Here is an 11,392-nt window from a genome sequence, read left to right on the forward strand (position 1 = left end):
GATCCTCCTTCTTCTCTTTTTTAAAGATTGGCACTACATTAGCCTTTTTCCAGTCATCTGGGACTTCCCCTGTTCTCCACAAGTTTTCAAAGATAAGGGCCAATGGCTCTGCAATCACAGCCGCCAATTCCTTTAGCACTCTCGGATGCAACTCATCCGGCCCCATGGACTTGTGCACGTCCAGCTTTTCTAAATAGTCCCTAACCACCTCTTTCTCCACAGAGGGCTAGCCATCTATTCCCCATGTTGTGATGCCCAGCGCAGCAGTCTGGGAGCTGACCTTGTTCGTGAAGACAGAGGCAAAAAAAGCATTGAGTACATTAGCTTTTTCCACATCCTCTGTCACTAGGTTGCCTCCCTCATTCATTAAGGGGCCCACACTTTCCTTGACTTTCTTCTTGTTGCCAACATACCTGAAGAAACCCTTCTTGTTACTCTTGACATCTCTCGCTAGCTGCAGCTCCAGGTGCGATTTGGCCCTCCTGATTTCATTCCTACATGCCCGAGCAATATTTTTATACTCTTCCCTGGTCATATGTCCAACCTTCCACTTCTTGTAAGCTTCTTTTTTATGTTTAAGATCTGCTAGGATTTCACCGTTAAGCCAAGCTGGTCGCCTGCCATATTTATTATTCTTTCGACACATCGGGATGGTTTGTCCCTGTAACCTCAACAGGGATTCCTTGAAATACAGCCAGCTCTCCTGGACTCCTTTCCCCTTCATGTTAGTCCCCCCAGGGGATCCTACCCATCTGTTCCCTGAGGGAGTCGAAGTCTGCTTTCCTGAAGTCCAGGGTCTGTATCCTGCTGCTTACCTTTCTTCCCTGTGTCAGGATCCTGAACTCAACCAACTCATGGTCACTGCCTCCCAGATTCCCATCCACTTTTGCTTCCCCCACTAATTCTTCCCGGTTTGTGAGCAGCAGGTCAAGAAAAGCTCCCTCCCTAGTTGCTCCTTTAGCACTTGCACCAGGAAATTGTCCCCTATGCTTTCCAAAAACTTCCTGGATTGTCTATGCACCGCTGTATTGCTCTCCCAGCAGATACCAGGAAAATTAAAGTCACCCATGAGAACCAGGGCGTGCGATCTAGTAGCTTCCGCGAGCTGCCGGAAGAAAGCCTCATCCACCTCATCCCCCTGGTCCGGTGGTCTATAGCAGACTCCCACCACTACATCACTCTTGTTGCTCACACTTCTAAACTTAATCCAGAGACACTCAGGTTTTTCTGCAGTTTCATACCGGAGCTCTGAGCAGTCATACTGCTCCCTTACATACAGTGCTACTCCCCCACCTTTTCTGCCCTGCCTGTCCTTCCTGAACAGTTTATAACCATCCATGACAGTACTCCAGTCACGTGAGTTATCCCACCAAGTCTGTGTTATTCCAATCACGTCATAATTCCTTGACATCACCAGGACCTCCAGTTCTCCCTGCTTGTTTCCAAGGCTTTGTGCATTCGTATATAAGCACTTGAGATAACCTGCTGATCGCCCCTCATTCTCAGTATGAGGCAGGAGCCCTTCCCTCTCAGACATTCCTGCCTGTGCTTCCTCCCGGTATCCCGCTTTCCCACTTGCCTCAGGGCTTTGGTCTCCTTCCCCCGGTGAACCTAGTTTAAAGCCCTCCTCACTAGGTTAGCCAGCCTGCTCGCAAAGTTGCTCTTCCCTCTCTTTGTAAGGTGGAGCCCGTCTCTGCCCAGCACTCCTCCTTCATGGAACACCATCCCATGATCAAAGAATCCAAAGCCTTCTCTCGGACACCACCTGCGTAGCCATTCGTTGACTTCCACGATTCGACGGTCCCTACCCAGGCCTTTTCCTTCCACGGGGAGGATGGACGAGAACACCACTTGCGCCTCAAACTCCTTTATCCTTCTTCCCAGAGCCACGTAGTCCGCAGTGATCCGCTCAAGGTCATTCCTGGAAGTATCATTGGTGCCCACGTGGAGAAGCAGGAAGGGGTAGCGATCTGAGGGCTTGATGAGTCTCGGCAGTCTCTCCGTCACATCGCGAATCTTAGCCCCCGGCAAGCAGCAGACTTCTCGGTTTTCCCGGTCAGGGCGGCAGATAGATGATTCAGTCCCCCGGAGGAGAGAGTCCCCAACCACCACCACCCACCTCCTTCTCTTGGGAGTGGTGGTCGTGGAACCCCTCATCTCAGGACAGTGCATCTCATGCCTTCCAACCAGCGGAGTCTCCTTCTGCTCCCCCCCCCCCCCGACATATCATCTGGTCCACTCTCCGCAATGGTACCTGTGGAGAGAACATGAAAGCAGTTAGTTACCTGTGTCTGCGTTGCTGGAGCCCAGACATTCTCCCTTCTTCTGGAGGTCACATGTTGCCAAGCTTCTTCACTGGCCTCTTGGCTCCGCTGTGCAACCCGCTCTAAATCTTTAGAGCTTTGTGCCCGTAGAAGCATATCCTGACTTTTGTCCAGAAAATCCTCCGTTTCTCGTATGCAACGCAGGGTCGTTATCTGTTGCTCCAGACCTTCAATCTTCTCTTCCAATATGGAGACCAGCTTGCACTTTGTACAGACAAAATCGCTTCTGTCCTGTGGAAGAAAGACAAACATGGCACATCCAGTGCAGGTCACAACAGCTGAACCCCCCCCTTCCATATCACCTTCCTACTATGTGGTGGTGATGTGGTGTTCCACTCACTAAAGGACTTTCGGGCCACACTGCAGTGTTTAGGTATATACACAAGCCCGATCACAACTGAGACAGAGAACATCCACCTGCTCCCAAAGTAGGCAACCTGAAAACACTCTCAGAAAAATGCCCCAGTATTCCAAGAGACAACCACTGTCCTTTTCTGTCACGCACACTGTACCTGCACTGAGGTAGCAGGTTTGACAGAAGTGTTGAGAGCCACACCAAAGCCTGTCTAGAGCCAATCATTACCTCAGCAAGCCAACTTTACCTCCTTCCAATAGGCCTGGTCTGCAATTAGAGTAGACAGATGGGTGCTAGACATCATTGCCCACTGTCCCATCCATTTCCAGTCCTTTCCCCCGCCTACCCATTTCCCCATCCCTCTTCAGGGACCATTTTCAGCCTTCTGCAAACAGAATTAGCCTTGTTGATTCATCTAGGAGCCACAGAAGAAGTCTCACAAGAATACAGGGGAAGAGGCATCTTGATATATCCTCATTCCAGAAAAGACAGTGTGTCTTCATCCTATCCTAGGTCTTAGAATTCTGAAGAAATATATACACCATCTCAGATTCAGAATGGTAACTATTGCCTCCATCATTCCATCCCTTCAGACTCAAGACTGATTCATGGTTTTCAGCCTACAGGATGTGTACTTCTACATAGCCATCCACCGAGCCCACAGAAAGTACCTAAGGCCATGTCTATATATCTAGTGTAGACGCGATAAATTGATCCCCGATCGCTCTGCCGTCGACTCCGGAACTCCTCCATGGCGAGAGGCGGAAGCGGAGTCGACGGGGGAGCGGCGGCCGTCGATCCTGTGCCATGAGGACATGAAGTTAGTAATTCTAAGTCGATCTAAGATACATCGACTTCAGCTATGCTATTCTCATATCTGAAGTTGCATATTTTAGATCGATATTCTTCTCTGTGTAGACCAGGCTTAAGCCTCACAGTGGAGTCCATTCATTATCAGTACAAAGTATTGCTGTTTGGACTCTCCATAGCACACACAATATTCACAAATCGTCTGCTGTTGTGGCATCCTATATGAGGAGAAGGGATATCCATATCTACCCTTATCTGGAATGATTGGCTGAACGAAGGTGGATTCCAGCAGAAGAGCATTGGGTCTGAAAATTGCCTTCTCCCTTTTCACCCAGCTAGCCCTCTTGGTGAACTGAAATTATTCCTTACTCTATCACAAAAGAGCAATCATAGGAACTGTGGTAGCCTCCTCACGTCACTCCAAGGACAAGTTCCTCTCTTTGCAATGACTGCTGAATGGAATAAAATCAAATCTGGCCATGATGACAGTGCAGGCCTGTCTCAGGCTATTAAGTCAAATGTCAGTATGGCAATTATTTCTCACCACTTGCTAGACTTCTCCTGCGACCCTTAAAACTCAGGGGTCAGTCTATTTCCCAGTAAGTCATCAGATATTCTACCTCGAGTCATCTCAGAGAGGAATTGGTAGCTAGACCCCAAAAACATTTGGAATACCCTTTTCTGTTTTCCCTCCAACAGTGACACTAATCACAAATGTGTCAGAGACAGGTTGGTGTGGTCACCTGGACCACCTGAGATGCAAGGGTCCTGGTCCTAGGGTGATATGAAATTCTGCATAAAAGACAACACATCTTCAGTGGTCTACATAAACACACCAGTGTGTGCTTATTACCCCCATTCCAGGGAGTGATCGTGTTATGAATGTTGTCAGGAACACAGGATAACCCCAGTGGCTCTTCATCTCCCAGAAGTCAGCAACAGCCTAGAGGACTTCTTAAGCAGACAATCACTCGCCAGTTATGAGTGCTCACTGCAGAGCTCCATCATCCAGCAGATATCTCGAAGTGGGAGAGCCCCACAAAAGACCTCTTCACCACCAGGGAAAACACCAAATGTCCAACTTTTTGCTCTTGGGAAGTCTGTGGAACTGAAGCCTCACTTATGCCTTTTCCCCAATTTTCCCAGAGTAATATGTAAGATCAGACAGGTCAAGGCCACAGTTACCCTCATGGCATCTTACTGGCTAAGGCAGTTTTGTGTGAGAAACCTGCTACAGATGTCCACTCAAGTCTCCCATATCTCTGCCAGACATATCTCAGAACAATGATTATATTCTGCATTTAGCCCCAAAGTGACCACATCTGACAGCCTGGACGTTGGCTGATTGAGAACCATTGACAGACTCTGCTCCTTTCAGATGCACGAAATCCTTATACATAGTTGTAAGCAACATACAAGAAGGACCAATTCCACAAAATAGAAGCGGTTCTCCATATGGGTGGCCCAGCACAACCCAGTCTCAGTAGAAACATAGGTACCAAAGATCTTACCACATACTGCATTTAAAACATTCTGGCCTTTCATTTAGCTCTATTGTGGTTCACCTGGCAGCAATTTCAGCTTGTCATTCACCTGTACACTTGTCTTTGATCGTCTCACAACCAACTGTATTGAAGATCCACAAAGACCTCTTTATATTTTTAACCCAGGTAAAGAACTAACTCTTTTGTGTGACCGTGATATCCTCTTCCTAAATCTTACTGTGCTTCCCTTTTGAGCTACTCTTGGGATGCACCCTGTATTATCTTACTTTAAAGATGGTCTTTCTGGTTCCCATCACCTTGGCTAGGAGAATCTGTGAGCTCCAGGTCTTTGTGGCTGAATCTGTCTACATGACATTTCACGGAGACATGGTCGTACTGATACCTCATCATATGGTCATCCTTAAAGTGGTCTCAGAATTCCATTCAAATCAAGTTAATTTGTTTTCCAAAAACCCATTCTGTACCAGGATTAAAACTGCATACTGTGGAATTTCAAGTTCATTCATCCACTGTGTGGACAGAACTAAACCTTCAAGATGTTGTCAGTGTGGATCCCACAACCCTTCCTCCATAACAACTTTTTCGGAGCCCTCAGCATATGGGATTCTGAATTGATGAGGGAACTGAGGGGCAGTTGCGGACGCTCCGCCCTTTATACCCTCGTAAAGGAATGTGAAGAAGCACGGGGTGCATGCACGGTCCCAGCAAAAGACTACTATCTCACATGCATGAGGCGCATGTGCATCTATAGTGGGATCCACACTGATGACATTTCAGGCAACATTTACTGTAAGGTAAGCAACCGTTCTTTCTGAGATGCAACTATATTCTAACATTACAATGGGTGGTAGATATTTATGGAAAGGATTTGTTTTAATTCTGTTGATTGAGAACTAATGATTAATGGGTGACACTTTATTGCTATAGCTATAATTGTCGTTATGCTTTTTTGGTATCTGTGATTACTCTGATTTCATATATCCAGGAGGTCAAGCATATAACTGAATTGTTACTTAACCCTTTGAGTCATAATTAATACATTGCATTGTAATTACTGTTATACTTTTTGATGAACACACCTAGTACAAAATCCTGTAATCAGAATATTAACTTTTATAATTACAGTGTAATTGAAGTGTCATTCCAGTTACTGTTTTATAATGTGTAACAAATTTGAGGACTAAAATTTTTTTTTTTCCTTTTTCCTTCCCCCTCCAGGATTCACAATGCACTTAAAGGAATCCCAGATGACAGGGATGGGCTATTTGACACCATTCAGCGTTCTAAGAACCATTATCAGAAAAGAGCTTACCAGTGTATCAAGTGCATGGTAGCTCTTTTCAGCAACTGTCCTGTAGCCTACCAAATCTTACAGGTGATACCTTCCATTCTGACTTAATTGTTGTTTTAGAATTCTAGACAAAAAGTAAGTTAAGCAAATTACAACAGAGTAAATTGCCCTCTTCTTCTAAGTAAAACTCATTTGGATATTTCTTTGTCAAAAGATCAGGAGAAGGAAGTGGGAGGGAGGGATTCAGCTAAACTTGACAGTAATATACAGATTGTATTAATGATTGTGTGGCAGCTGCTCCAAACCCACCAATGCTTCCTGTCAAATCACCCTTCGGGGGAAAAATGTATGTACTCAGTAAAAAGAACTTTTGCTTAAACAGTGGGCTGGTGTGAAGACAGTAACCTGTTTTCCAATGCGTGGATGTTGTGGCAATAGAGAAGTATTGGTGTTTGAAGAATAAAAATGGGATTCTGAACTGTCACTTTTCTATCTCTGCAGAGCAATGGAGATTTGAAGAGAAAATGGACCTGGGCAGTAGAATGGCTTGGAGATGAGCTTGAGCGTAGGCCATATACTGGAAATCCACAATACACGTATAATAATTGGTCTCCCCCCGTGCAGAGTAATGAAACCTCAAATGGTTACTTCTTGGAAAGATCACACAGTGCTAGAATGACCCTTGCAAAAGCTTGTGAACTCTGCCCAGAGGAGGTAAAAAATTAGACTTCACAGCAAATGGGAAGTTAAATAAAATTACTGCTTTAAATGCTCAAAATCCTTTGTACTTTATCCAGTAGTAGCAACAGTGAGTTGGGCAGCAGATTGTTCCCGGTTTCTGCTCGTTTTAGAAGTAAGAAGTTCTGTAACTTCATTTGCTAGTCTGAAACTGCCTAAAATTAACAGTAGTTTCCACTGACTGCCAGTTGTATAGTGCTGATGGTTTGTAGTAATCTTCTCTCATGTTGTTTACTGTTTGTACTGGCATTAACTGATTCCAAAGTTGGAATACCCCTAATTGAACTAAAATGGTGAAATTCAATTCTAGGAAGAGATAAGGTGATATCTGATAACTTATATCAGAAGTAAGTCTTTTCTCTGATATTGAGCAAGCTGTCACTTAATGTTACTTTTTTAAAATGTTGGGGGGAGGGAGAGGAGGAGTGTCTTGGTCTCCCAAGAACAGTGAGATTACAGTTTAAGGATGGGATTGGATTTGACTTGAAAATAATATTTTACTGTATGTTAATTTTAGGAACCAGATGACCCAGATGCCCCAGATGAACATGAATCCTCCCCACCAGAAGATGCGCCATTGTATCCTCATTCACCCGGTTCCCAGTATCAACAGGTAAACAGTGCAGAGTTTCACTTTCCGTTGAAGGATCTAAAGTCTAACTTTTTGTTTTAGCTTTCATGCTAACTCTCACTGTAGTAAATATTTAACTAGAAACACATTATAGTTCAAATCTCACACTTATAGAGTGATCATAAGGATGAACATTGAGCACCATTTACTAGAAGCAATTTCTCCATCAGAATTTCACATAAAACCCAAAATTTTACCATAAAGTTATTTATCATTCATACTAAAAGCATATATGCTGACTGCCATCCCCTAGCGAATGCATACTGGTTTCGTTCAGCAGTGCTTCTTCCATGTTTAGCACCTTACTCTGCGAATTGCACCATTGACTTAAATGATAGAATCCAGCCTTACATTAGTAAATTGTTTTAGACTTCAGTAAGTACTTAAAAATGATTTTGTCCCATATATAATTTGTTCTGTGAACCTGATATCCAAGTTTAAAGTGCATATCAAATTTAAATCTGTTTCAGGGTTAAGTGACTTATTTTGTTAGCATCTATTTAAATAGAAAGCTAGATTTGAAAGAAACCATACTCGAATTATTGAGCTGGTAATACCTAAATTAGTAGGTCCCTGAATTAACTGTAGTTTTTATTTTCCTACTTTTCTCAAATCACTTATATATTCTGAATCTGCTAATTTCATTTCCTGCCCTGCCCAAACCCATTCCCCCTTCATCTTGCTTTCCTTACTGATGTTCTCAGCAGAGCAGTTGGCAAGTGATATAGACTCCTCCGTCCCCTTGGAGTTAAGTTGCAGTTTATCACAAACTCACTGATTAATTCTTTACTTGTGTGATGTGTTCACTTTCTCACAACTGCTGGCATTTCTCACCCTGTAACAAAAACAACCCTTTTTTCTTAGTATTGCAATAGATTTATGCTTGGTCAAATCTTGCAGTTCCCTGAAGTATCATAGGCAGACAACGTTTTACATTTGACAGTTGTATAGGTGTCTTTTTAATTAAAAATTGTACTAGTTAGTTTTGAAAAATTGTACTTGTTAGCATCTGGGGAAAATAACTGTTCAGCTTTTATTGACTTCTGTTGCAATTATTTTTTAGCGAGCAAAACTTAATGTATGTTTGCACAATTTATAACTAATTTCTTTTATTGTGTGTGTTTAAATTTTTCTCCCATACCGTTTTATCTTCTGGTAGAACTATATCTACATTTTAATCTAAACTGTACATATCACATAGGCAGCATTCCATTCATCCTCTTTTTCCTGCTTTGTTTTGCATGTAATTGCAATTTAAAATCTGTAATTACTAATTTTTCACTAGCTTAATCTTCGCAATTCCAATTCAGAATCTTCAGCATAAATTCATTTAAAAGATAAAGCAGGAGACTTCACAGTAATTAATAAACATCCTGAAATATGTATTACTAATTAACCAGTTCACTATGCTTTGGGGTATGTTCAAAGGAGGGGGGAATCAATATAATTGCTTAGAAAAAATTTCCCAAGCATAAGGTCTCTTTAAAATGTTTTATTCTATTTTGCAGAATAACCATGTGCATGGACAGCCATATACAGGTCCAGCAGCACATCATATGAACAACCCTCAACGAACTGGCCAACGAGCACAAGAAAATTATGAAGGCAGTGAAGAAGTTTCCCCGCCTCAGACGAAAGATTAGTTAAATGCACATAATCAATTAACTTGCTCCATCAAGACTGTGCACCCAGGCCTTACAGTCCAACCTTTCTCTGTGTCTGGCTAATATTTAAAACTAGAAAAACTATTCCTAATCAACATGGAGTGGAGAGTCTATTCACTGTCTTATCTGCAGAAAATTGCTGTCAATATATAACCTGCCTGCAGTGGAAAGTGTATAGTGTTTTGTAATAAATGGCCTGATGCTAATGTGTAAATGGCAAAGGTGTATATAGTATATTAATGTTTGACTGTTAATTCTTAAGCAAGAAACATTTTTTTTGTCTTGATGAGACTCACAGATCTACAAAAACAAAAAGTAACTTCTTGATATATCCGCTGCGCTCTGCAACCAGTGTTGCCTGCCTAATGGCAGTTGGATCAACTCCTTTATGAAAAAGCCTATCCATGTCAACCACAAAAATAGTTTCATGTTAATTCTTTGCCACTGGAGTCGATTTTACTATGAGCAACGTAATGGCTGGTAACCTTTTAATTATTTGGTTGATGTGGAAAATTGGTGATGTAACATTGTTTCTAGATCTTTTTTCATTGCCTTTTTCATTCTGGTATTAGGTTAATCACTTTGAAGCTGTAGTTATGCTGTAACATTTAGCATGGCTTCACACCAGGTTAGTGTAGCCAATCGGGGCAAAAAACCCAACCATGACAGTAGTTGTCCCAAAGTGACAACTGTATTGCTCAGAGCTTTTTCTTACACCTAGACTACAAAATGGGGGAGGGAGGGAAAATGTGACAAACAAGTGGTTTTCAGTTGCACATATGTTCCTCACATCTAATGTTGGACAGTTCTGTCTCTGGGTGGGATAAAAACACTTAGTTTTCAGTAATAGGAATTTAAAAGATTTAAAACAAATATGCAAAAATTTTGCTATGCCAGGATGCCTGGAGCATAATAGACTGTATTTGGTGTGCTTGTTTTGTTTCTTTGGTAGAGCTTATTAGATAAACTACTAACACTTTCCTTCTACTGCATCCCAGTGAAGTGGAAGTCAACGAAATCACACAGTACTTGTGTGTGCTACTGCACCAAGTTAACTTGCTGGTTTTCTGCTCATTCACAGTTCTACTTGAAAGCAAGAATTGTCTTAGCTCTTTAACCATTATACGAGAAATCTTGACTTTAGACGCAGGGTTTAATTATAAAAGAAACTACTGGTTAGTCACATACAATTCTAAGGTATCTCTAGTCTGGAATAAACATTTGTTTAAAGACTTCAAGAAACGCATCAGTAAATACTGTATTTAAATGAAAATTGGTAACTTGAATGTGTGTAATTTTTTGCAATCTGTCTAAAAACCAAATACCCCTGCAAAACAGATACAGCCCACCCTATACTATTTAAATATTTTGCTGTTTTATTTTATAGAAATTATTTTGCTGAATTCACAAATAGAATTTGATTTAAGAAGAATATTTTGTCCTGTGGTGTGTGTTGGTTTTTTTTGTTTTATTTTTTGACTGCACAGAAAGTTTAATTCTGTGCAATGGCACTATGCTGAATTCTGGAACTACAGTCACATTGAGATTTTTGTGCACAGAAAAATTGGGCCCTTGACTAAGAATAAAAAATTAGGACAATTACCCTGTAAAAGTTTCTTAATGTGATTTATCTTGTACTTTTTGTATGTTTTTATATATACATATATATATATTTAATGAGCACAAGCTTGATGGTGTTTTTTACAATTAAGTTAATAGAAACAAAGCTGCTTAATCAAACAGAAGGTCTGTGTTGAAATGAACAAAAAAAAAATCATAAGTGCATTCTTATGCATTTAGTGTAATATAAGGGAGGGCTACAGAGATGAATTCATTTGATTTTTTTTTTTTAATATTCTATGTAGCAGTGATCACTTTTGTGCTTCCATGTGTTCTTTAGTGCTCAACCACTTACTTCAGTTTTTCATGGTTTTTTAATAATACCATTTTACCTAAACTTGTTAAATTTGGGAGAAGTTTTCCCACATGTGTTTGGTGATACTTACTGGAAGTTATAACTCAAAATAGTAGCCTTCATATTAGAGCTGAAATAGTTCATATTTATTTGGACCAG

At 41.5% G+C, this 11,392-nt stretch overlaps 1 protein-coding gene across 4 annotated transcripts in view; it reads left to right on the forward strand.

The window, feature by feature from the left end:
• The window catches only part of USP9X (ubiquitin specific peptidase 9 X-linked), a 205,070-nt gene extending 194,140 nt beyond the window's left edge, over nucleotides 1–10,930 (forward strand). For all 4 annotated transcript variants that reach the window (XM_048864529.2, XM_048864519.2, XM_048864537.2 and 1 more), the window contains 4 exons: nucleotides 6,213–6,369; nucleotides 6,787–6,999; nucleotides 7,541–7,636; nucleotides 9,163–10,930. In XM_048864529.2, coding sequence (XP_048720486.1) covers nucleotides 6,213–6,369; nucleotides 6,787–6,999; nucleotides 7,541–7,636; nucleotides 9,163–9,297 — 601 coding nt within the window. In that variant the 3' untranslated portion in view covers nucleotides 9,298–10,930. The remainder of the gene's footprint in view (nucleotides 1–6,212; nucleotides 6,370–6,786; nucleotides 7,000–7,540; nucleotides 7,637–9,162) is intronic.
• Nucleotides 10,931–11,392: the final 462 nt, after the last annotated feature.

This window comes from Caretta caretta, chromosome 1 (assembly GCF_965140235.1).
Source record: "Caretta caretta isolate rCarCar2 chromosome 1, rCarCar1.hap1, whole genome shotgun sequence".
NCBI lineage: Eukaryota > Metazoa > Chordata > Testudines > Cheloniidae > Caretta > Caretta caretta.